Here is a 27,145-nt window from a genome sequence, read left to right as displayed (position 1 = left end):
AAGAAGCTTAGGTATTAGACTTGATAAAGCCAACTGAGCCCTTTACTTATGACATGTGCCCTCCATACGAAATGAGGCAGACTGTGCCAACAATAGGTAAAGCATTTATTCCACAAAATTAACGCCCTTAGTTTCATCCTTGCCATCCATGATGGAAGAGGACTAATTTCCAAAGGTGTCCTTGGACATCCATATGTGCATGTTGCAAGTTTTTGCCTTCAAATGCACTCATGTGTGACACTGACTGACTGAGACACAGACACACGTGCGTGTACACACACACACACACATACACACACAACACCATATACACATGGATTTTTTTGTTGTTGCTTTTTTTTTTTCCTGAGACAATGTCTCAATGTCTCAATGTCTATGCAGCCCAAGTTGGCCCGGAACTCAGTAAGACCATGTAAGCCCTGAACTCAAAGAGATCCATCTACCTCTGCTTCCCAAGTGCTAGGAATAAGGGCATGGGCCACCACTGCCCAGCTTTAAATATGTATTTTAAAGGAAAAAAAAAATCAATGAAGTAGAGGGGTAAAAATGCGATTTAGTTGGCAAAGTGCTTGCCTAATGTCCAGGAAGCCTTGGGTTAAAGTCCAGCCCAACATATCTTAGGTGCGTTGATGCAAGCCTATAAACCCAGAATCAGGGAGGTAGAAGCAGAAGGGTCCGTAAATTCAAAGTCATCTTCTGTTACGCAGCAAGTTTGAAGCCAGTCTGGGCTAGACTTAAACCTTGCCTCAAATAAACAACAAAAACCAAAGGAGCAAGCCTTCCTCTGCCACAGCTGAAGGGTAACAGCGCTGCCTATCTCTCAGGTGCAGACGTGGCCCACCTTGGCTGCAGATGTGCTGAAGACTCGCTGGGGTTTTACACCATGTGCTGTTGTTCTGCAGCTCCTCTCTCATTTCTCTTTTCCTTGCCCGTTTAGAGGATCACGAGAACCCAAATGAGACAAAACTGGGCAAAGTGCTCAACCAACATGGCAGTAGAGCAAGACTGGAGGATGGCAGCAGTTGACCTCTTAGTTATAAAAGCAGTTTTTCTCATGAATAAGGAACTCAACACTACCATTATAACATTTAAAGTCTTTATAGCAATCCTAACATCCAGAATTTTCCTCATAATAATTTTACTGATAAGATTTGTTTAAAAAATTTTTCCTTTTCCTTTTTTTTTTTTTTTTTTTTTACTTATAGCTTCCATTGATTGGAACTACAACCCAAAGATTTTTTTTTTTTACCTAATTTTTACTTGTTAATCTGTTTTTTGAGAGTCTCACTATGCAGATCAGCCTGCCTCTGCCCTCCTGGGTGCTTAGAGATTAGTCTTATCTAGATTATTTCTGCTTTATAAATGAGAAAATAAAGGCTTAAGGAGATGAGATCATCAGCCCAAGGCCACAGAGTTAGGCGGCGGCAGACTAAGCTCTGACTTGAGCCTGACTCCGATTTCTCCCTAGTTTGCAGAACTCGGGTGCTAACTGCCACTCTGGAGGTTTGAGGTTAGCTTGGAACAGCTACTAACCTTACTTCCAAGTCACCCTCAAATAAACACAAAACACTGCCCTCAGCTCACGTCCCCAAACAACGCGGAAGGTGAGGAATGGGATCAACTACACTTGGAGCTGGAGGTTGGGCTGGGACTGAGATCCTACCTCAGAGAAGAGCACCCAGGCACTAGAGAGAAGATGGCTTAGCAGTTAAGAGCACTGACTATTCTTGCTTAAGATCAAAGTCTGGCCCCAACACCCACATAGCACTGAAACTCTAGTTCCAGGGAACCCGGTTCCCTCTCCTGGCCTCAAAGGCACTCACAAACAAGTGACAAACACAGACTTATACAATCACACAATATTCTTTTCTAAAAACTATTTTAACCTGAATGTGGTAGTGCACACCTTTAATTCCAGTGCTCAGGGGGCAATGGCAGGTGGATCTCCGTGAGTTCCAAGCCAGCCTAGTCTACATTGTAAGTTCTAGGCTAGCCAGGGCTATGTAGAAAGACCTTGTCTCATTACCACCACCACCACCACCACCACCACCACCACCACCACCACCACCACCATCATCATCATACAATTTAAATAAATGAATTTTTAAGTTATTTTAAAAGCTAATGCAAATTAAGGTTTGGTTTTTGTTTTTAAGATATGTATGCTTTGCTGGCTGAATTCACTATGCAGAACAAGTTGGCCTCAAACAAGATCTGACTGCCTCCGTCTCCCAAGTACTAGGATGCACACTCTACCCCACCCAACAACCCAATAGAACAAAATCTTATAACAATAACAATAATTTAAGAGGTATTAAAGCTGGCAACAGAACCACAGGGGAAAAAAGCCATGTTAGTAAGCTAGACTAATTTCTATATAAAAAAAAGGGGTCTTGACTATAGAGAGCTCCAAAACAGCCAATACTACCCAGAGAAACCCTATCTGGAAAAAACAAAACCAGAAAGACTTAAATAAAACAGAAAGGATTATAATTGCGGGTTTTTTTTGTTGTTATTTTGTTTTTTGTTTTGTTTTAAATAAAGATTTGTTTTAGGGGCTGGAGAGACAGCTCAGTGGTTAAGCATATTGGCTGCTCTTCCAAACAATCTGGGTTAATTCCTAGCACCCACATGGTGCTATCTGTGATTCTAGTCCCAGGGTAACACAACACCCTCTTCGTCTTCCTGTGGGCATCAGGCACATATGTGGTGCATAGGCATACAAGCAGGGAAAACACCCATACACATGAAATAAACCTTAAAATGACTTTATTATTTATGCATGTGTATGTGTGGGCGTGCTCCTGGAAGCCAGAAGAGGGCTTCAAATATCCTAGAACTGAAGTTACAGGCAGCTGTGAGCCAACTGATGTAGGTGCTGAAGTTGAACCTGAGTCATCTAGGAGAGGCACAAGTGTTCTTAGCCACTGAGTCACCTCTCCAACCTCCTATCTGTGGCCTTTCTTGTTTTGAAAGCTAAACTAAAACTGACAAGAAAAGCAGGTGCTCATTGTGCAATGCTGTAGGACCACAGCATATGCTTAGAATGAGTAGCTCATAGCAACTATGAGCTAAGTCCATGTCCTAGTCAACTGAGACGAGACCAACGTCTGCTTAAAATCTCCAAACAAAACAGAGACAAGAGCTGCAAGTATTCTGGTCTTTTAAAGCTCACTTAGCCAGCTATCCTTGTAATTAGAAGCTCATGGAGCTCTTACGTGGAGCATGAGGTCTCCTGAAACCAGAGTTACAGTCAGTTTCCAGTCACCTAAAGGGTGTGAGGACTAAACTGGAGTCTCTTTGAAACGACAGTGTGTGCTCTTAATCCCTAGACCAGATCTCCAGCACCCAACATAATTTCTGTAAGTGCTGAAATCCAGGAGACTTTTTAAAGAATAAAAATGCCAAATGAAACCTACCATCTTGTACAATCCACACCAAAATAAAACAAAGTAAACTAAAAACCACTTAATATAAACAATCCAATTGAACCGAGTAAAAAGTATTGGGAACAGGAGATAAGAAAAGATAGGTACCTCATAGTTGGAGAGAAAATCTAGCAATTCTGATTGAGATGGGATGTAGAGAAGAGGTTTCATCACCCGGCGAACAAACTTCTCAATGTAAACAGCACTCATGGGGCCTTTGTATTCAATTGGTCCAAAACTAGTACCAAAAAATAAATAAGTAAATAAAAACAATATACCATGCATTAAACCTGTAATGTGTAACAAAAGCCATCAACACCATACAATGAAAACATTTTTGCTTTAGCAACTGGTTCAGAGACAAGCAACCTGCTTTGCCCAGGAGGTGAACAGAGAATCCACATTTTAGGTGGGCAACACAAAAGCACTTCTATACGATCAATCTTAATCCAGCTGCAAATCAAACTCTTTCTAGTCTCCAAAAGAAAGATTAGTTCACATAATATTTCTACTAAAAGAGAAAGGCGTCTGACCTTGGAAAGTAACCGCATACTGAGAAATTCCAGGGTCTCTTCCATAATTGCCCACATGTATAGACAGATCCCTTTCACATGAAACTGAAATAAACATGGGCAGCTGACCCTCTGCCTGCTAAAAAAATCATTACTAATATTTCCAAAAGCACTCAGACGAAGACTCAGTGTGTTAAAGTATTATTACAACAGAACACAATGGCAAGGATAAAACTGAGGTGTACGTGTGATCTTCCTTCCGCTCCCTCCCGTACATCTCCCTTCCGTCCATCCCATCCATGTTTTGGGATGCACAGGAATCTGATCCAGCTATGAAGTAGTAACACAGGGATCCTTCTAGACTAATCAGACTTTCACCTGGCTGCTTCAGTGTCCTCCTAGACAGTGTCTTTCATCTCTCTCAGTGGCCTACAATATACTCGAATGTTACTGAGTAACAGGTGGCATGTGGAATTCAGCGACTCTGCAACTATTCTTCTCTCTACAGAGACTGGCATTAAGTTTACTGTTAGCAGCAGCAATGGACAGAGCTCAGGAAAGAATTATATACACGCTGTACTCATGATGGTATAACAGAGTTATAAAAACTATCATGAGAAAGATAAGCTCAGATCTTCAGTGAACACTACTGAAGGATCCAACAAAAAAGGAATAGAAGGGTGAAAAGAAGTAAGCACAACGCTCTACAGTCATGGCTGGGTGATGGAGTAAGAACTCCATCAACTCAAAGGGCTGGGCATGACGCTGTCCACCTTTAATCCCAGCACTTGGGAGGCATAGACAGGTGGGCAGTTTCAGGTCAACCTGAACTCCATAGTGAGTTCCAGGACAGCCAGAACTACACAGATGAAAAATATTAATTAAAAAAAAATTTAGTTGCCACCACCACATCACCAAACCTATCAACTGCCAATAAATTTTAATTAAAAAAAAAAAGGGGGGGGGTTGGGGATTTAGCTCAGTGGTAGAGCGCTTGCCTAGCAAGCGCAAGGCCCTGGGTTCGGTCCCCAGCTCCGACAAAAAGAAAAAAGAAAAAAGAAAAAAAAAAAAAAAAAAAGGTCAAGTCTACTAGTGCACACCTTTAATTCTAGCACCCAGAAGGTAGATCAAGGTGATCTTCAGATCTATCTGTATCTGTATCTTTATCTAAATCTTTATCTGGAATGACAATTCTGGAATTTTTGTTCCTTTAAAACACACAGATTATAAGCATGTGCTTTGTTTTGATCCCAGGAGTAGGGATATGGGCTCCTGGGGCTGTCCTCAGATTGTGTGGCATTTGGAACTCTGGGTGCTAGGACCTCTGAGAGGCAGGGCTCGTGGTTGCTGGTTGTTTAGGGAGTTTGTCAGTAGCTGTGGTCAAAGAACAAAAGGAAAGAAATTAGAATCAGGAGGTTGACTATTTCTCCCCTCCCTTCTATCCTTGTTTCTCTCCTATGTTAAGGGATGAGACCAGGGAAATAAAGGGTGGAAAAAAGAAGAACCCACAAAGTAGCAAAGACTGGCCTCATATATTCATATCTGTATCTAAATCAAACTTGAAGCCAGCCTGGGCTATTTTAGAACCTGTCTCAAATATACCATGAATGAATGACATGAATGAATGAATCAATGAATTAGATAAAGAAAAAAAAATCAAAAAAGCATCTGATAGCATATTTGTCCAGCAAAAAGGGCCGTGTAGAATTCTCATCTATTCAAGGGGTCAGGCTTTGCTGAGTTTTCCTAGTAAAGTGTACTAGTAAATTGAAAAGGACAACAGGATCTTAAGATGCAAGATACACACGTGTTTAATCCCAGACTGCAGCCATCAGTGTAGAATGGGCTGGTCTAGAGCTGGGCGCTAACAGGTGGTGAGAACCCATTTCCATGTTCCAAACTATCACCAACTTTGGGATGGCATCAATACAAGCCCTAAAACCCATCCCACAAACAGAGAGCTGTTAGTTGAAGTAGTTCCAAGATAAAAGCAGTACAGGAAACGGGAGCAATAGCAGCAACAAAATACACAGAGTGGCATCTGCTCAGCCTTGAGCCCCAGTGGGGACATGTGACCACTGTCAGCAGGAGAAGCTTGTGAGTGCCAGGAATGCCCAGGAACACTCGGCTGAAGGAACCAATCACGCATATGTATAAAACTGAGGCCTGTAGCCTCTCAGAACACAAGAAGGTACCTTCGGGAGTTTCTGTGCTCAGCATTGTTATACCAGCACAGTGGGTCCTATGTGACAATGTGAGCAGAAAAGGCATGTGAACAGACTTAAGCCAGTAAAGCAGCAGGCTAAGATGAATGCAAGGCATTTCAAAGCGCCAGTGCAGAAAACATGGTGCTAGTACAGGGATCCTCCTTTCAAGCAGAATTTCCCATAGTAGCTGTGGTGATTTAAAAAAAAAAAAAAAAAAAAAAAAGCCCCTTTGGGGCCATAGGGAGTGGCACTATTGAAGGGTGTGGCCTTGGGGAAGGTGTGGCTTTGTTGGAGGAGGGGGATGACTAAGGGGTGGGCTTTGAGGTCTCAGAAGCACAAGCTAGTTCTCCTCCTGCTGCCTGCAGATCCAAATACAGAGTTCTCAGCCTCTTCTCTAGCACCGTGTCTACCTATACACCGCCACACTTCTGTCTACCTATACACTGCCATACTTCTGCCCAGACAAAAATGAACCAAACCTCTGGACTTGTTTCCCTTTTAGAAGAGTTGATGACGTCATGGTGTCTCTTCACAAACCTTAAGACTAGCTCAGAGTAGCTTCAGACTCACAGCAATCCTCCTGCTTCAGCCTTCATAGTTCTCAGTTTAAAGGCATGAAGCACAACGCTGTTGGGACTGTGGATTCTAAAATCTACAGAAGCTGAGAACGCAAACAGCTGATGTGTATTCCTGGGCCTCTCAAAAAGACCTTCGTCTCAACTCAAGGGTAAGTTCATTTTAATGTCAAATCAGCTTGAATCCACCTCTGGCAGCCTACAAGGTTTTACCCACCCCACTGGACAGAGCCGAGGAGTAGTAAAGGCCGAGGAGTAGCAAAGGGACCTCAGTAGGATAAATGCAAAGTCTGCTTCAGCACAGTGCCTTCTCCTCACCTCTGCAAAGACAGAACTAGGCCTGAGATGGCCACTGGGACTCTACCCTGTATTTAAGAAGCAGAGTGGGGAAATTTGAAACCAATCTAAATGGCTACTAAGAGAAGCTAGCTTAGCTTGTTCCTTTGATTCCACAAGCACTTCACATACAGTGGAGCATGTGAGAGTGGGAAGGTGGTGTTGTGTAAATAATATCAGTTATTGAGGAACACTATATGACGCTAACAGTTTATGCTAGATGTGTGGGACTGGGAAGGAAAAGGATAGAGTGTGTCACTAACAGTTTGCTGTGACTACTGTGAATCCCTACTAATGAGGCCCAGGAGGTACATGAGGATGGGAAAGGAGACCTTAAAAATAAAGCTCTCACTAATCAAGTTTTTACCCATTTGGCCTTTCACAGACTTTAAGCCAATCACACCGACTGAAGCCCAAATACCATCTTCTGCCCTAGAAGGTTAAGGTTGGAAGATCATCAGTTCAAGGCTAGCCTGGGATACAAAATGAGACCACCTCAAAGATTAAGATAAATAAACTGGATGGGGTGGCACAAGCCTTTAATCCCCACACTGGGAAGGAAGAGACAGGCTGAGCTCTCTAAGTCCAAGTCCAACCTGGCTGAACACACTGAGCTCCTATACAGCCAGGGCTATAGAGAAACCGTGTCTCTAAATAAATAGCTCAAAGTTAGCTTTTCAAATATCACTTAACATCCATAGTTACATCTGCAACACCAAACATTAACATATACACAGCAAGAGCAACCAGCTTAAAGCCAAATGTGGTGGCAGCATGCCTACCTCCCCAGCACTTGTGAGAGGTTAAGGCAGGACCACTAAGTTCTAGGCCAGCCTAGGGTACAGCATGAGACCCCTTATCCAACAAAGGAAGGTTTGGTACCACATGCCTTTAACCTCAGCACTAGGGAACAGAAGCCAGGCAATCTTTCCAAGTTCCAGACAGCCCTGGCTGATAATGGTGACTTCCAAGCTAGCCAGGACTACATAGAGAGATCCTGTCACTACCCACAAACAAACCAACCAACAAATAAATAAATAATGGGGTCCTGTCACCACTTCACAAATTAAACAAGCAAAAGAACGAATGAATGAATGAGTGAATGAATGAATGGATGGGCTGCAGATTGGCTCAATGGTTAAGAGCACTGTCTACTCTTCTAAAGAACCTGGATTTGATTCCCAGCATCAATACGGTGGCTCAGAACCCCCTGTAGCTACAGTTCCAGGTCTGATGCTTTCTGTTCAATCTCCTTATGCTCTGGTATGCACACAGTTCATACACATATATTAAGCACACATAAAGAATAAATAAATAAATAATAAAGTAAATCCCGGGCCTAAGAGAGATGGCTCTCCAGTTAAGAGGATGTAATTGTTCTTACAGAGGACCAGAGTTCGGTTTCCAGCAGCCATGTCTGGCAGCTCATGATTGTCTCTAACTCCAGCTCCAAGGGCTGTGACATCCTGCATTAACATGTGCTCATACCACACACTCACATACCTATAACTAAAAATAAGGATTGAAAACAAGAACAAGATAGTTTAAAATAAAAACCACACGTAGCTTTAGGCAAAATGACTGCAACTAGAGGCCAAAAAAAAAAAAAAAAAAAAAAAAAAATCATGAAACTTGAGGGTTTCGAACCTCTGTCATTTCAGAACTATGAACCACTAATAATTTTCTTCCTAACTGAAAGAAATGGTACTACATCCCCTCCTCCTTATTGCAAGGCTAAGAATTGAACCCAAGATCTCACCCATGTTAGGAAACACATAACTACTAAATTAATATTTGGTTGAGACTAAGTTGTCCACGTTGGCCTCAAACAATTCTCTTGCCTCAGCCTCCCAAGAAGCGTAGATTATTGTCATAGGCACTATGGCTAGCAAAAGCTATTATCTTGAGTATGCTACACTACCAGGTTAACAGGCTGAGGGACAGGGTGTACTTCTGGATTGTGTAACAGCTTTGAGTAGCTAAAATGTACAGCCATACAATGGAGTAATTCATCTTTTAAAAACAGTGCTATAACGTACACACATTGATACATTCACGGAAGTGAGAGAGAACAATTTTAGAAATAACATTACATTCTTTCCAATCACATCTCACGCTTACAACTTGAGTGCAGACATATATATTCACAGAAAAGGACAATCTAAACAGACTAGCTGCACATGGCTAATGTAATCATCAAATGCCTTTCCATTTTTAAACTTATTTTTGCCTATCTGCATTTCCTCAGTTTCCCACACTGACTAATAATTTGTATAACAAGGTTCCCTGATGACTGATGACTGCAGTGGGAGTGGAAACACAAACCCTTACCTCCGATGATACAGATGTATCACAGGGAAGTAGAAGAAATGCTTCTGTTTTCTGCACTTGCCCTGGTTCCACCAACAGTTTACTGCCACGAACAACACCTGCAGAGGCAAAGCATGTTTCATGTGCCTATGAATAGCCACTCAACAGTGACCGAGACTTAAAACTATAGAAACAGAACGACTTCCCTGCTAGAACAGAAGGAATTAAACAAGAAACAAACCAACCCTGTTTCACGCTTTCGAAGGTGACATTTACCACTAAAACAAAACTCGCACGCAGTGGTAGCTCCTATTTGTGATCCCAACCCTGGGGCGTGGGAATAAGGGGCAGGGGTAGAGTGGGGTTGGGGCAGTGAGGGAGCTGAAGTAGGTGAATTACCATGAGTTATATACAGGCTAGCATGATCTACAAAATGAAAACAGGGAACGGAGAGTTGACTCACAAGAGCACTGGTTGCTCTTCCAGAGGACACAGATTGGATTCCCAGCACCAACATGGTGGCTTGAAACCGTCTCTAAGTCCAGGAGCTCCACCCTCAGGGTGACCCAGTGCTCTCTCCAGGCATGTGGTAGACAGACATATGCACAGGCAAAGCAGTCATATGTATAAAAAGTAAAAACAGTAAATCTTTCCTTTTTCTTTTAATGAAATAAGCAGGTGTGCTTTTAATCGCAGGACCTCTAAGGCAAAGGGAGGCAGATCACGAAGTTACAAAGCCAAAACTAATAAAACAGCAGCCTGAAAAGCTGCTGTGAGGATGAGCACAGTGCTGGGCCCACAGGAGCACTGTGGCTATTACACCATTAATCAGGACACTTCCCTTAAACTAAGCTAGCTACAAACTAAGTTAGCCTTAACACGAAAAAATGGGTTTCCTCTTTGCTTCCTACATACAGACAGACCTTTGTTCTCCAAATTCTGGAGAACAGGGGAGTGACTAGGAAAGTGGTACTTTTCTAATGCTTATATACTGAGTGCTTGCCCAGGGCTCCCTTAAAATTCCTGCTTCCTTCCTGAAAAGTTGATATGATATGGTATGATATGATATGATATGATATGATATGATATACTACTTTCAATTTTCAGATCATCAGGCTTAACACAAAGTACCCTTAGTCATAAAGCCATCTTGTCAGTTACATGTATGTGTGTGTATGTGTGTAACTGTTATGTATGAACATACCACAAACACGTAATTCTCTCTCTCTCTCTCTCTCTCTCTCTTTCTCTCTCTCTCTCTCTCTCTCTCTCTCTCTCTCTCTCTCTCACACACACACACACACACACACACGCACACAGCTTTTCTTTTGAGGTAAGATCTCATGTAGTTCAAGCTGGCCTCAAACTCACTATACAGATGAGGAAGGCACTGACCTCCCAATGCTGAGATTCCTCTCAGGAAACTGTATAAGGAATGTACCTGGTACTTTGAGGTATAAAATAGTTAAAAAGGTTTTGTGGACCTGGACAGGACACCTAGCCCCCATTTTAAAATATTGCTTGTTTAAGAGCACTAATGTCCTTTGAAAAGATAGGGGTTCAGTTCCCATTACCCACATAGTAGCTCACAACCACCGACCTATAATTCCAGTTACAGGAGGTAAGGTACCGTTCTTCTGGCCTCCTAATGCACCAGGCACCTATGTGGTGTACATGTATACAGACAAAACACCACCATATACATAAAATGAGTGTGTGTGTGTGTGTGTGTGTGTGTGTGTGTGTGTGTGTGCGCGCGCAAATTTACCAAGGGGCCTGTGAGATGGATCAGCAGGTAAAGGCACTTGCCACAAAAGCTTAGTGACTTGTGTTTAATCCCTAGAACCCACAGAAAGGCAGGAAAGAACTGACCCCAAGAAGTTGAACTCAGGCTTGGTGGGAAGTACCTTTAATCTTTTCTTTTCCTTTTTATTTTTCAAGACAGGATTTCTCTGTGTAGCCTTCACTGTCCTAGAACTCACTTTGTACACCAGGCTGGCCTGCAACTCAGGGATCCGCCTGCCTCTGCCTGCCTCAGTCTCTCGAGTGCTGGGATTAAAAGTATTTGTCACCACACCCAGCAACCTTTAGTCTTTTTATCCATAAACTTTTCCCGTATAAACATTTAAGTAGGTGGCTGCATGGTAGAGGAGTACTGACTCCTTCGAGTTGTCTGCTAACTCCACACCTGCACCAGGGCCTATGTGCCACTTACAACATAAGAGTTAACAAGACACATAGGCTGAACATGAGAGAACATTGGTCTCTACTATGTAGCTTCAGCGCTGTATCACACAACCTGGTATCCTGGGCAAGCCCACATCTCCTAAAGCCACAGGACTGAATCTCCCTTGCCACTTGACCATCCTGACAGGACTCTTCTTCCTGTTTCTTCACAGGCTTTGCACCTGACAAGGCCCTGGAATTTACCTGGACATCACTGCCAGTCTGGCATAATTTCTCTGAAGGGCCATCCTCTCTCATGCAGATTTGACAGTCACTGCTTGGGTGGAAGCACACATTACCTGATCTGAAAGCCGGCTGGCTGCCTGCTCAATTTCTGCCCTGGCTGCAATGGACTGGCCGCACCATGGGGCATAGAAGAACAGCACCACCACCTCAGAATCCTGGCGGACATGGTCAGCGTAGTCCAGCTGCCCCTGGAAGAGGTCAAGGACTGGAGATCTCGAGGAGAAAAAGCTGACAGGCGGCTTTGCTGGTATTATCACGTCTTTTGCTCGACTAAAAGAGAGTAAACACAAATGATTTCTCCACTTACTTTTTTCTCCCATTACAGCTTTGTATGGAAGAAGAGAGAAGGCTTTTTTTAAGGCCTCTTTTGAGTTTACAAGGCGCTGTCCTGAACAAGAACCAATACCCTGTGCTAAGGTGATACCTGCCTGGGACAATACAGATGCTGGGTATCGTCCCTGCAGGTGTAGGTTAGGAAAGCAGTAAAGAATGACACGACCCATGGTCTCACCGCTCACCACCCAAATTCCAGCATCACCTCCTTGGAGCCTGACACTCAACAATAGCCACTGATCTGGGGGCACTGCTGCTTCTGCTCTGTAGTTCACAAGTGTGAGGAAACTGCATCCAGCACTATGAGAGCAGTTCCTATAGGAGACACTTACAGTTGACTCAACCCTTAGAAAACATAATTTATTAAGGGGAGTTGAACTATATCTAGCCAGAGCATTCAGGGAAAAGCAACAATAGCATAGACCACACAAACACTAATTCAGTGGTAAGAAAGAGGAAGAAAAAGTAATAGCCTTAACTGGAAAGGTTCCCCACAGTCAAAGAGGCTACAACTCTCCCATCAGGCACATGTGTACAATGCTAGAGCATAAACCCCTGACCACAGAGCCTTAAAACAATACATTAAACCAAAAGAAAGTAAAGGAGTAAAGAAAGAATAAAACCCAGAAAGTAGAAATGAAAACAACTGTGTCAATAATCACAATTTAAAAAAATTAAACCATTCAACTAAAAAGTGACTGCTAGTACAAAACAAATCCCAGTTATTTATCACATAAAAAAGATAGTTTTTAAAATATAAAAACAGAGTCCAGCACTCAGGAAGCAGAGATAGGATCAAGCACCAGCCTGGGCTACCAAAGGATTATTTCAAAAACCAAATTTATGTATGTCAGTAGTAGCATAAAGGCACTTGCCACCGAGGCTGAGGAGCTGGGTTCAATCCCAGAGACTCCCATGGTAGGAAAGAACCAACTTGAGGCAAATTGTTCTCTGACAACCATACATTCCCCAGATGAATGAATGAATGAATGAATAAAGGTTGCAGAAGTAGGAGCAGCAGCAGTGCATTGTCCTCTTCTGGCCTCTGAAGGTACCATGTGCACACAGTATGTACCATAACTTGAGTGAATCTCAAAATAATTATGCCAACAGGAAAAATAAAGTGGATATGAGGGGCTGTAATGGAATGCAAAACAGAAAAAAAAAAGAGTTCAGAGGAACAAACTTACTTACTGAGACATTTCCCCACTGTGTTCTACCTATAGAAGATACTTCCCTAATCTGAAAAGTGTGATCCCTTACACAAGCATTCAAAAACTCCCCGAGTAACTGCTTTATGGCTCAGACACACAGAGGCTGCTGCCGAAAGTTTTCTTCACAGAGGAGGAAGATGGCAAAGAAACAGGTATAAACAATCAGCAATGAAGACTACACGAAATGCCCACTATTGTGGGAGAACTCAGTATGAAGATATAATACGGGGAGGAGGTGGTAACCAAGTACCTTTTAAACTGAGGCCTGAATGACAGACAAGCAGACAACGTGCACAGAGGTGAGGAAAAGTGCTCTGAAGAGATGCTAAAGGTTGTTCATTGGTAGAATTATTTTCCTACAATTCAAATGCAAGTTAAATTGGGCATGAAGGCACACACTTTTAATTCCAGCATTCAGACAGTTAAGCAGGACAGTAAGCTCCAGGCCAGCCTGGGTTAAAGTGAGACTCAAATACAAAGCCAGGGGACTGTTAAGAGTGTAGAGTTGTGGGGCTGGGGATTTAGCTCAGTGGTAGAGCGCTTACCTAGGAAGCGCAAGGCCCTGGGTTCGGTCCCCAGCTCCGAAAAAAAAAGAACCAAAAAAAAAAAAAAAAAAAAAAGAGTGTAGAGTTGCAAGAGTTCCTGCAAGAGCAGCGCCAAGCTTGTTTCCCAGAGCCACCTGTGACTCAGGTTCTAGAGCATCCAATGCCTCTGGGCTCTGTGGGCACTTGCACTCATGTGCACACACCCACACAGATGCACACACATACACAGACACATAATTTAGTGTTTGTTTGTTTGGCTTGGTTTTGTTGTTGTTGTTTTTTTTTTTTAAAGCCAAGCATGGTTATACACACCTGCAATCCCAACACCTGAGTGGAGAAGGCAGTCTGATCAGGAGTTTGAGTTTCAAATCACCCTGGTTTATATGAGACCCAGTCTCAAAAACAAACAAAAAGAAAAACTGCATGCTTAGCACAAAATAATGCAGTCTGAGGATAAATACAGGTGACAAGGAGTTCTTAAAGTTAGAAGTCAGATGAAAGTCAGATGAGACACAAACCAAGCAAAACTAAACAGCCAGGAAAGAGAAGCATGGCCCTCTGCTCTACCACAGACCCTTTTCCTGTATCTCTCAAATTTTGCTTTATATTTTTCAAAATTTATGTGTAAATGAGAGACTTCCTACAATTCTTAAGTTTATGTAGCATATACAAAACAACAAACGAACAAACAAACAAAAGAATTAATTGTAAACAGTGAGGGTTTAAACAATGTTTTTTAAAAAAAAAAGGATGGCCAGGTGTGGTGGCCCGGTTCTTCAATCCCAGCATTCAGGGATGCAGAGGGCAGGTGGATCTCTGAGTTCAAGGCCAGCTTGGTCTACAGAGTGAGTTCCAGGACAGCCAGGACTACACAGAGAAATCCTATCTTAGGGGAAAAATTGTTTCCTGTCTGTGAGCATGATGTGTGTGAGTGCGGGCATTCAAAGATAACTTGAATCTGTTCTCTCCGTCCACCCTGAGCTCTAGGACCAAACTCAGACTGTCAGGCTCGTGCGGTAAGTGCTTTGCCCACTAAGCCATATTGCTAACTCATAAATTCAATTTATATGAAACCTATACCTTAAACCTCCCTTCTAAAGTCACAGAAGCTTTACTCCTAATAAACATCAGAGGAAAGCAAGCAGAACAGACGCATGGAGACTGAGTGCCCATGAACAGAAGCAGGCAAAGATCAGAGGCCCAGAACACCCACAGTAACTCACCACAGCTCAACTCCAAATCTACCTTCTTTTAGTCCACCTACTCTGAACCCAGCTGTGAATAAAATTTGAAAAACAGACCCGATGTATTCTTCCTTAAGCCTCTGTCTTCATTAAAGATCTTAAAATAAGGAAAGAGCAACAAAAATGTCTGGGTCAGGCTGGAGAGATGGCTCAGCAGTTAAGAGCACTGACTGCTCTTCCAGAGGTCCTGAGTTCAATTCCCAGCAACCACAGGGTGGCTCACAACCATCTGTAATGAGATCTGATGCCCTCTTCTGGTGTGTCTGAAGACAGCTACAGTGTACTCATATATAATAAATAAATAAGGGGTTGGGGATTTAGCTCAGTGGTAGAGCGCTTGCCTAGGAAGTGCAAGGCCCTGGGTTCGGTCCCCAGCTCCGAAAAAAAAGAACCAAATAAATAAATAAATAAATAAATAAATAAATAAATAAATAAATAAATCTATCTTTAAAAAAATGTTAGGGTCCGTTGTACCATAATATCACGACACCATTCTACTAAATAAACTCTTTAAAAATTCATCTGAGTTTATTAAAAAGGCTGTCACATTGCCAGCACCATAGAAAGATGCTTAAAGAAGTGAGACTGCAGGCTCACTCTCCTGGCCAAAAGCAGTCAAGGAGTTCATCCTGCCAGCTCCCCAAACTGATTTAGACTCTTCAATCTTCCTGTCATCACAAAGGTCACTTCTATCCACTAAGTCACATGTTTTTGTCTCAGATCAAACACTGAACACTGTTTTCACAGCTGGGCAAACTGAAGTAAATCAATTCCTTGATGTGGGAAAAGGACTGTTAATCTGAATCCAAATGCCAAGTTGCAATACTCCACCTTGTAAAATACTTTCTGTATTTTCCTTGTAAAGACAGTAAAAGTCTAGTTGCTCAAGATAAAAAGTTCAAACTCCAGGCCAGGTGTGATGACAAATACTTTCAGTGCCTTTAATCCTGGTAGTAGCACAGCACCGAACACACTGCAAACACTAAAAGAATTAGTCTCTTCCCCCTAAAACTCCCAATTTTTGACCTATCTTGACCTCGGGGATTTCATATTGTGTTCAATACACTCAATCCGTAACCAGAAAAATCTCCCTCTGGACAGCAGTGCCAAGAGGATATGTCAAGTGACAATAGATTTTATAAACTGCAATCTCAAATGATACACTTATAATCTGAGGCAAGGATTATAATTGAAATGTAAACTTTGTATCTACACAATTTCCTGAAAAGAGGCACATTAGCTTCCATTCTTCCTAAACTCCAGCCTACTCAGGCCTTTTCCAAGTTTCACAAAAAAAGAGCATTTTGCCCAGACTCCAGATCTTTGCACTTAACTGCTCTGTAATAGATCTTATCCCAGGTCTTCCACCACTGCCTCTTCCTTTCCTTGTGTAAGCTTCTAATGCCATTTTCTTATGAAGGCCCTTTCTGTCCTACCCACGCTCATCCTTCTATTCCCTGCACAGCACTTATTAAGGTCTCTGAAGTGTTTGTTTATTGTATATCATCACCTCAATGAGAACTCCAGGGATTTTTGTCTTCAGCAGTAAAGGGTGCTGAGTACAAAACGTGCACTGTCAGTATATCAAATGCGTGCCTGGATTCCCAAAAGCGACTAAGACCCTTAAATGGCTTGTGAATCACCACATTGCAAGCATTGAGGTAAATGGAATGCATTAGAACAGAGTATTATAGCCTGGGCAAGAATTGACATGTACACCCCGAGAGACCCCAACAGGTGAGAAGCAGCTCAGAAACATAGCCAAAACGCCCTCGGTACATAATTGATATGGGGCAGCACCCTGAAACGTCTCTACGCGGAACTAGGACAGTGGGGGACCGCGGCTGTCGGCAAGGTCAAGCCTGTGGTCGCAGGCAAGGTCAGGCTCGACATCCCCGAAGGTGTACAACCCCCGACCCCGGTGGCCCCGAGATGACCCCGCGCAACCCGGCTGGCAGAGCGCTGGCCGCGGAGCCTGAGTCCCGGTAGCCTCACCTGCAGGTGAACTTGAGGGCGAAGAGCAGGGCGCAGCCGAGAGCCACGGCGCCGCACAGCAGCTCCGGCCGCTGGCGCGCCATAAGCGAGGCGCCGCGCAATCCGCGGCGGATCCTGCCCTCCGAGGACGCCGCCGCCCCGGCCGGGCTGAGGGAGCCGGAGCCCTTGGGGCCGCCACCCTCGTCCTCGGCGTCCTCGCTGTTGTTCCCGCCGCCGCCGCCGCGGCCTCCGCATTCCGACATTACATGCTCCCCGTGGCCGGCTTTATACCGCCGCTGCCGCCACCTCGGGCCCGGGAACCCGGCCCCGCACGTCGCTCGCAGACCTCTCAGCCAGCGGCGCCCACTAACCCGAACTCACCACGTCAGCCACACTTCAGAGACGCCCCGCCCACTGACCCGGAGCCTGCGCGAATGCCCGCTTCCCGGGCAGCCACGCCCTTCGGGGCCACGCCCCCGAGCCTACGGAGTCTGCGCGGGTGCTCGAAGCACTCGCGGCCGCGTCAGCCTTTCACAGGCCCCGCCTCATTTGTACAGACTGCGCAGGTCTACAGTCACTCTTGTTCGACCCCGCCCTTCACGAGGGGACTGCGCAGGCGCTACGTCCTCGAACCCGGAAGCTAGTGGGTGATGTCTCCTACCGGGTCCTTCCGTTGTTCGGAACCTCCCTATACTGTTAGGGCTCTAGTCGTTCTTTGCTCGACTTCGGAGCGGTGATTGTCGCTAGTGCTCTGGTCGAAAGACTCTGCAGAACATAGCTACAGTTTGTTATCTCTGCTTTTCAGAAAGGGGGCCTCGTGCAGAGGCGAGAAGGACCGGAGGACACAGAAATGAGACGGAGACCGGTCTGCTCTGCACCTTAGTCTGTACCAGTGTAATGTAGTAGTAGCGCAGCATGCCTTCGGCTTCAGTTTCTGCTTTCAGGATCCTACCTTGACTTCCTTCAATGATGGATTATGATGGTAAAATGTAACCAAAATGAACTCTTTCCTCCCCAAGTAGCTTTTGTTCATGTGTTTACCACAGCAATAGAAACCATAAGACAAGTACATCCAACAAAAGAACCCAGCCGTTAGTAAAATCCCATTTCTATGACCCATGTTTGATGGGCAAATCCACAGAAACAGAAAGCAGACGTAATTAAAGCTTGTAAGGCAATGGAGTCACGGCATTGTCTGCTTCACACCTAGTATCTCAGCCAGCCTAAGCTACAGAGTGATTATCTTCACACACACACACACACACACACACACACACACACGCACGCACGCACACACGTTTATATGCGTTTTATATTTGTAATTTTCTAACCAGGCTTGGTGGCACACAACTGTGACCCTAACTACTCAGGGAAAACGAGAGGACCACATGTAACAGGACTACATAGAGTTCAAGGCCAGTCACTTCAGGTAATCTGATACCCTCCAAGGTACCAAATGGAACATGTACACACACAGTCATACATAATTAAAAATAAAATCTTTTTGTAAAGTTGATGGGGAGGGGTAAACAGCCTAGATCAAATGTTAATTTTAAAACCACCCATGTGGGCTGGAGAGATTGCTCAGTGATTTAAAGAGCACTGGCTGTTCTAGAAGACCAGAGTTCAATTCCCAGCACCCACATGAGGCTCATAGAAGTTTACAGCTCCAGTACTAGGGTATCTGACCTCCATGGGCACTAGGTGTGTGTATGTACATATATATATATATATATATATATATATATATATATGGATATATATATATATACTTATATGTGTATATATACTTATATATGTATATATACACATATTTGTGTGTATGTAATATATACATATATATGTGTGTGTATATATATATATATATATATATATATATATATATATATGCTGTACACATAAAATTGTAAGATTATTTTAACAAAAACCATCGTGGAGATAACCAAGTCCTAACGTGTGCCAGTTATCATTAGTTTTCTGTACCATCATCAGGGTACTGGAAGTGGCCCCATATCCCCTACACATGCTACTCACCTTTAACAATCTGCAGCTTGCCCAAACTTTTTCCTAGGTTCGTAAGCATCCCACCTCTTGAGATTTATTCTGAGGAAGTAATTCTGACTGGGCAACTAAAGGACTGGCTCCTTGTGAAGCCTCTGCCTCGAAGGAAGCATACCGTGCAACCTTGCCCACCAACCACTGCCCTGCTAGTTTCCTCCCTCCTGGCGGGTCCCTGCCTCTGACAGCATTTGGGCTGCAGGGAGATAAGCTTTTCTTTAATAGCTATTTCTATGTGTCTCGTCTTATACAAGCCCTCAGTGATCTGTCAGTGACCCCCAAGGGCCTGTTAAGGGTGCTGGATATACAGAGCCTCTGAGGATCCCACAGGTCATGTCTAAAGAAGCTGGCCTCTCCCAGCTAATCATTTGACACCATGAGAAGCCTCATAATCACTCCAAATCCTGAGGCAGTAGGGTAGAGAGAAAAGCTGTTTCCATGTACCTCCAGTTTGCAGCTTGTCACTCACTGTCCAAATACAAATACTGTTTTAAAAAACAATTTATGAGACCAGTTAGGTAGTGGGGTACACCTTTAATCTTAGCACTTAGGAAGGAGAGGCAAGTAGCTCTCTTTGAGATCCAGCCCAGTCAGAGCTACACAGAGAGACCTCAGCAATAAAAAAAATAAAATAAAAGTGGTAACTTGAATTCAGTCAACAGACCCTCATAAAAGTGATAGGAGAGATCTGATCAGAGTTGTCACCTATACACACTGGCACATATGTGTCCCCACACATGGTGTGCACACATCCACTAATAATCAACTAGAAAATAAAACCCAGCTCACTTGTACACCCAGGCTTGGGGGCACTCCTGTAATCCTAACTCCAGCAACCTGAGAGGTGATGGCAGGAGGATCAGGAGTCCAAAACTAACTAGGCTGGACTATGTAAGATCAAAATGCAAAGGCATTTGGTGAGCTCAGCCCAGGGATACAGCTATCCTCACTACTTAGGAAGAACAGTGGGAGGATTACATGTTCAACCGCCTCAAAAGAAAAGGTAAAAACAGGCTGGCTTTTAGTTCAAAGGTACAGTGCCAGCCCCAGTGCTCAAGCCCCAGCACCCCTTACACCAAAAAACAAACAAAACCTCTCTAAACCCCAGTTCCAATAACTCCTGATGGAGAAAGGACCACACCAAAACTACGAAAGTCATCTCTATGTAAAATCTTTTATTACAAGCAATATCGGTCCATACGCTACACAATACCAGCAGTACAAGTTTAATCTTTCAAAAATCATCATTTAAGCAGCAAAAGACCAAGAAATAAAATTTGTGTCCACTGATTACTTTTAAAATATTCTTGATGTGCATGATCATCAGTTCCCTTATCACAGTGAGACATACAAATACAGAAAATACCCATTTAACAGACCCTAGTGCTAAATGGTTATTTGGCTTAAAAATCTGAGTTAAGAAAATCCTTTTTAGCAACCTACATACAGATAAGTAGCAGACTTTATTATTTTATTAAATACATTCATTCCACTAAAACACAGAGGGAATTTCATCCCTCGCTCATTCCAATCCCAGTGTACATTATTCTCTCGTGGCCATGGTTCTTCCCTTAGAGTCATCCTGAACCTTACCCTCTTCCCCAACACACCTCAGCCAAACTTCTATCCAACAGAGTGCAACCTGGAAGCAAGTCGCCGCCATCTGATGCCAGTGGCTGCACAGAGCCTAGCCAGGCCTGTCAAACAGCCTGTCCTATCTACTATGGTTGCTGCTCAGGAGGAACGATAGATGCTGATCAAGCAGAAAATCTGCAGCTCCTCTGCTATGCGCCGTTCAACACCTGCAATTTTTCTGGTCAGTGCTCCGATTGGGTTACATAAAAGCCAGCATATTACTTTAAATCTTTAAACAAAAAACTATATTTTCCAAAGTCATTATCATTTGGGGCAATTAAATGATCTTTCCGTGCTTTCTGGAGTTTCATCTGAAGGGCCTTCCTTCTCTCTTCCCATTCATGAAGTTCAGCATTTCCATGTGCAAATTTACAGCTGCTTCCTTCTGTGCAGGAGCCATCCATATACCTGTCAGCAGTAAAGGATGCAGTTAGAGACAGGATCGTGACTCCTCTCCAGCTGCATGGCCGATCTGCCCACACCTTCTGGCGTCATAAAGTTGTCATTCCCTCTCTTATGGCTGTTGGAGAGAACACAGGGCCTCCTCCTGCCTACTGAGCACAGTTCCTTCTAACCATGGAGTGGTATCCCAGACCCAGTTAGAAGGGTAAGTCTGGGACATAAATCTCTTATGGGCACAATATACACAACAAGGAAATCAGATCTGTAAACCACTTAAAAGTGTTCCATCACAAAGTCCTGACTAGGGCTGGAAGCCTAGCTCAGTGGTCAAGCTTGCCTGGGATGTGGACACAGAGGAGGATCACTGGGTGTCCTGCTCCATCACTCTCCACCCAATCCCCTTAAACAGTCTCCCACCCAAACTAAGCAAGGCTGGGAATCAAGCTCCAACAGCCCCTGTCCCTGCCCTTCCCACAGGCAAACACGGCTGGCTTTTCACATGGATTCTGGAGGCCTGTGCAGGAAGTGCTGCTCATACCTGCTGGACCAACCTCCCAGCCTCAGCCTGGGGGTGGGGTATGTAAAAAGAAAAATATTTTAAAGATCTTATGATTTTTAAAATTAACCAACAAGAATATTTTTGTTTTCTTGTGATGTTGGGCCTTATGTATCCTATCCCTCTGATTGGGTCCCCAAGTCAAAGGCTCTAAATCTAGTAATTAAACACAAACAGTAATTGAGGGCGTGGGGTGTTTTTTTCAAGACAGGGTTTCTCTGTGTATCCTAGAACTCACTCTGTAGACCAAGCTAGCCTTGAACTCAGAGATTTGCCTGCCTCTGCCTCTAGGGTGCTGGGACTAAAGCTATGTGTACCACCTAATACTTGTTTGTTTGTTTGTTTGTTTGTATGTATGTATATAAATGTGCCTGAGTATGTATGAGACCAAAGGACCATGTCCGACCCCTTGGAACAGAAGTTACAGGTAATTGTGAGCCACCTGGATGTGTAGGAAGCAGATCTGGGGCCTCTCAAAAGCAGCAGGTGCTCATGACTGCTAAGCCATCTGTCCAACACAATGCTGTATTCTAAGTTTATATTTAAAATATAACTTAAAGGCCGCTTCTAATTGGATGAGTACTGGTTATGAGCTCAGAGACTGCAAAGGTGGCGAGGGAGAGTGTGGACAGGTGTACCGGCATAGCACTCCTGGGCATTCTAGGGCCTGCCAGGGCACAGTACCATTACAAGACTCCCACCCGCTTCCTACTCTGTCTGCAGACGCAATGACATGTGATCAGCTCTTTTCACAGGGAACCTGTAGGGCTACATACCTGTCACAAACACTGAAGTACCCTGTGGGGAAGCGGTGCTGCCAGCAGTACTGGTCGTCCTCAGTGTGGAAAACCTTCTCCTTGTGCTTCTCGGAGGAGATGTGGTCTTGCCACTGCTTCTCACTGTTACAGTTCTTCCCACACATCCAGCAGTGGAAGTCCACCTAAAGGGTGCAGGGAGACGTGCTGCCTGAGAGCCTGTGCCTCCCACTGCTGCCTGAGCTTAATGCAGGCTCCAATCTGGGGAAGCCAGCGAGGGACATATAACCCAAAATCAGACCAATGCACAAGAAATGTCATTTGAAAGGCAGTTAGGTGTTCTGAGCTGGGTTAACACCCTGAGGGAAAGCAGGAGCTGCACAAGGTCAGAGCAGGCCAGCCCTAGAATAAGCAACAGCAATTCTACACGAGCGAATCCCAACAACACAAGATAGGTATTAGGCACCCAGAAAGTAAAGATGCTGGCCCTGCAAGGACAGAGGTGCACATCACGGAAAGGTTGAAGTGCTATAAGACACCCACACTCAGGTTGTCCTGAGCACACACACAGGACCGGGACAGACAACAGCCCTGCAGTGTGAGGGCATGGGTAAGATGCAGGGTTGAAAGCAGGAAACAAGTGGCAGGAGCACGCGCTGCTGCCAGGTGCTGACTACAAATGAACAAGAGCCACAGAGTGATGGCCAGGCACAGCGGTTCATGTCTATAATCCCAGTGCTCTGGAGGCTAAGTAAAGATGACTGCTCAAATTCACGATCAGCCTGGGCTACAGAGGGGCGGGGGCACGTCACTGCTTGATATATAAACATAGCATGGAGAAATGCACCCTGGTTCCTCTGGGCACAACACACACACACTTCCCACCTTATCTCCAGGACCTAATCTACAGACAGAGCACTAACGTCAGTCACTAGGAGAGACCGGCTCAAGCCATTCATGTTGCCTTTACTTTTTACAAAGGTCTCGCTGTGGAGCCCTAGCAGACCTGAAACTTGCTCTAAGAGGCTGGCTTTGAACTTAAGAAATCACCTGCCTCCACTCTCCAAGTGATGAGCTGAAAGGTGTGCATCTCCTCAGGTGTCATGATTGGCTTTTGAGACGTGTTCTCATGTAGCCCAGGATGGCCTCCAATTTGCCAGGCATCCAAAGATGACCTTGGATTTCTGACGCTTCATCTGGAACTCTCAAGAGTGCTGGGATTAAAAGCATATACCGCCACATCCAGTTTACGCAGTGCCAAGATGAAACAGAGTGTTATGCATGCTAAGCAAGGACGCTACCAACTGGGCTACGTCCCAACCAAGCTTCTTTATGGTTTTGAAATTAAGACATTAAGCAAGACAATTTCAACACAAGGAGACTTAAGCTAATGGCAAAAAAGCACAGAAGGAAAAAGACAGTGGAGGGAGACAGGCTGCAGGGGACAGGGTCAGGCTTTGGAGAAGGGAGGAAGGCAAGGCTGCATGGGCAGCCCTGCAGCAGGCCTGCGTGAGCAGCGGTACTCACAGTGACTTCCGCATAGTCTGTTGGCATGTGGATCTGCTTCCCGTTTTCTTTGCTACAGTGACTGGATGTCTCATCACTTTTTTCAGTTTTCTGGTTCTTCAGCCAGAGTTCATAAAACTGCTCTATATCATGTACTGAAAAAAAAATAAAAGACCTGTGTTCAGCGACAACCACACAATGCCATTCAAATACACACAAGCACGTGGACTGCCTCTGCTGCTACACCTTCAAAACAAACTTGGTGCACATCTTTACTCCCAGTACTCAGGAGGCAGAGGCAGGTGGATCTCTGAATTTGAGGCCAGCCTGGTCTACAGGTTGAGTTCCAGGACAGCAAGAGCTACATAGAGAAACCCTGTCTCAAAAAACAAAGCAAACAAACAAAAAATCTGTAGTAAAACTATTTAGATTCAAAAGTGAAATGCTGTCTGAAACACCTCTCAAACGCCCACCTATCTGATGGCCACAACTGATCTTGTCTAGAGTCATAGAGGAACTGAGCTGTCCCGGACAACTTTTAAGGAGGTTACATGCCTATTACATGCAGGGTGTAGAAGTGCAGATTCACACAAATGTGGCCTAACAGAATGCATATCACAAGTTTGCACACCACAGAGGCTATGGTAGTGCTCCCAGCAAGCAGCAGCAGCACCAGAGCTGCAGCCCAAACCTGTGAACTGCGTGTGTGCTCACAGGTATCAAGGACAGACAGATGAACTTACTTTTGTTATCCTTCATGTAAGTCCACACTTCCCGTTCCTCAGGACTATGAGCAAAGGAACAGTTGCCAACATACTGACACTTTTTTCTATTAGCAATATGGTTGCATAGCTGTGTTGAGAAAAAAATACAAATATAATATATATAATACATAACAGACAAAATCACACACACACGCGAACACACACACGCACATGCACACATGCACACACACACACGCGAACACACGCACGCACATGCACACATGCACACACACACACACAGGCACGGCACATGCGGGCACACACATATACACTAAAGACACTACATATACATTGCTTAGTATAACTGATTTTACATTAGAGCAAAATAAGTCTTGCGATCAGTGCTAATGCTGAGTAGCACAAATTTTCAGATGAATTCTATTTAAATGCACCAGCAGCCCAAAACACATAGTGATAGCAAACATTTCTGTTTCAGAAAGTTTTCCAAAGAAAGTGAAGCACAGATTTAAGGAGTACAAATTTCCTACAAAACCACATACTAGGGATCTCATCTCTGCAGTGAACATGATACCCTCTCTGTCAAGTGGCTACTGTTCTCTTCCCATAATATTCACGATGCCTCCAAATCAGAACTCGGGACAGAAAGAGAACTTAGCTTGCTCCACAGGTTACTAGATAGTGCCAGGAAGCTTCCAGACTCGAAGTGCTAATGACCTCACACAGCTAACCTTAACCACAAGTCTAGATACAGTATATCTGAAGACACCTGATGCTCTAACCAGTGATAAAGAGGCTTTCCAACAGCACTCCTCCGGTTAAGTGGAATTTTAATTAACAAGGGGAACAAGGTGGCAGGAGTAGGAGAATGAAGTGACAGTGATCATCAGACAAGTTTTCTGGAAGAATCACTAGTCCCCAAGAAACAGAAGATCCTCCATCACCAAGAAAGGTCTCAGCAGGTGGCTGGCTGTGCTGCTGCGAAAGCCCTTAACTGCTAACTGGGTTGATGTGCTCTTCACCAGGAACTGGCCTTTCCCACTACTTACCTTACACAACAGTGAATGCCCAGCATCTGCTTTTGAAAACTCTCAACATTACATTTTCTCCTGGGATGAAATCAGTAACCTCGCATGAAAACCTACAGGCGGCCAGCAGTCTATGTACTGAGTCAGCTTCATCACAGACTTGGATACATTCTTTTTGTTCGTTTTCTTTTGAGACTTTGAGAAAGGGTCTGCTCATGTAGCCCTGGCTAGCCTTAAGCCATAAGCCAGGATGGCCTTAAACTTGTAGTGACTCTTCTAAGTGCTGGAGTCACAGGGTGAGCTGCCACCCCTGCCTTACCCAGTCACTCAAAAATAAAGAACAGGGAGTATGAAGCACAAGGCCAGGCACTGGGCTTTAGAGACTCCCATAACAGACTACTGTCCTTGTGCATAATGATCCCATTTACCAGATAGGCAAATAAAGCCACAGAATATTACAGGCTCCTTCTGAAGGAGGGTGTTCCTACCTCCCCACAATCTCTATAACACACACACACACACACACACACACACACACATACACACACACACACACACACACTTTAAAAAAAGGGTTCCTACGGGATTGGGGATTTAGCTCAGTGGTAGAGCGCTTGCCTAGGAAGCGCAAGGTCCTGGGTTCAGTCCCCAGCTCCGAAAAAAAAAAAAAGAACAACAAAAAAAAAAAAAAAAAAAAAAAAAAAAGGGTCCCTACAACATCTAACATGATTGGGGGGAAAAAGAGTCAATAAAGCTGCTGAGTAGTTGCGTTAAAATAGACCTCACCATATTCAAGCTTAAAGAAAAACCAACAGTCCTGGGAAGAACCTCAGGAACTACAAAGAATGACTTATTTGTTTTGGCAATTCTGGGGATTGAACTTAGGACCTCACACATGCTAGACAAGTATTCTATCACTGAGCTACAACCCAGCCCAGCAGCCCTGTTTTAGCCAACTCTCTAATAACACATCCTCATCCTTTATGGCCCAAGATATCAGGGTTCCAATGCATCTCCTTTTACATAAACGCCTTCTGACTTCACTTCAGTTAGAGCAGATCACTGCCTAGCAAGGCCTTGTGACTTGCACTAAGCTTTACAAAGCTACAAGGCACAGAGGTGCTGCAACACTCATCCTGTGCTTCCTCCACTTTCCCAGTCACAAAGAGGACCATGTTCCTGGCTTCTCTGATGAGACACTCTGGCATGTTGCTCGTCAACACCCCACCTGTCCCTATCTGTCAATCACACAGTGTGATGCCTCTGGACTCTCTCCACACACTGACTTGTGAAAAGACAGGTCCATAGACAACTAGTGACCTGGCTGGTTATT

At 44.2% G+C, this 27,145-nt stretch overlaps 2 protein-coding genes and 1 long non-coding RNA gene across 12 annotated transcripts in view; 1 reads left to right on the top strand and 2 right to left on the bottom strand.

Annotated features, from left to right (window-relative positions):
- Txndc11 (thioredoxin domain containing 11) overlaps positions 1-17,537 on the bottom strand; it is a 57,495-nt gene extending 39,958 nt beyond the window's left edge. The window contains exons 1-4 of one of the 4 annotated variants that reach the window (XR_010055165.1): positions 17,172-17,413; positions 11,894-12,110; positions 9,390-9,487; positions 3,537-3,666 (exon numbers count right to left, since the gene is read on the bottom strand). Coding sequence is in view for 2 of the 4 variants with exons in the window: in NM_001127532.1 (NP_001121004.1) it covers positions 3,537-3,666; positions 9,390-9,487; positions 11,894-12,110; positions 17,172-17,413 (687 nt within the window). In the remaining 2 variants the exon portion in view is untranslated. 4 annotated transcript variants of the gene reach the window in all.
- A 2,826-nt stretch (positions 17,538-20,363) lies between these two features.
- Zc3h7a (zinc finger CCCH type containing 7 A) overlaps positions 20,364-27,145 on the bottom strand; it is a 39,491-nt gene continuing 32,709 nt past the window's right edge. For 5 of the 7 annotated variants that reach the window (XM_008767490.4, NM_001108262.2, XM_063269280.1 and 2 more), the window contains 4 exons: positions 24,806-24,914; positions 24,084-24,217; positions 22,578-22,741; positions 20,364-21,251 (listed from right to left, as the gene is read on the bottom strand). In XM_008767490.4, coding sequence (XP_008765712.1) covers positions 21,062-21,251; positions 22,578-22,741; positions 24,084-24,217; positions 24,806-24,914 — 597 coding nt within the window. In that variant the 3' untranslated portion in view covers positions 20,364-21,061. Of the gene's footprint in view, positions 21,252-22,577; positions 22,742-24,083; positions 24,218-24,805; positions 24,915-27,145 lie in introns of those variants that run through there. The other 2 variants (XR_594546.4, XM_063269282.1) reach the window with 1 other exon arrangement.
- Positions 21,251-26,529, top strand: LOC134480745 (uncharacterized). The gene is made up of 2 exons (XR_010055506.1): positions 21,251-21,450; positions 21,723-26,529. It is a non-coding gene; the product is annotated as an uncharacterized LOC134480745 (long non-coding RNA).

The sequence above is a fragment of the Rattus norvegicus genome, chromosome 10, assembly GCF_036323735.1.
Source record: "Rattus norvegicus strain BN/NHsdMcwi chromosome 10, GRCr8, whole genome shotgun sequence".
NCBI lineage: Eukaryota > Metazoa > Chordata > Mammalia > Rodentia > Muridae > Rattus > Rattus norvegicus.
Note: the sequence above shows the minus strand (reverse complement) of the source record. Positions and strands in the feature narration are given on the sequence as shown.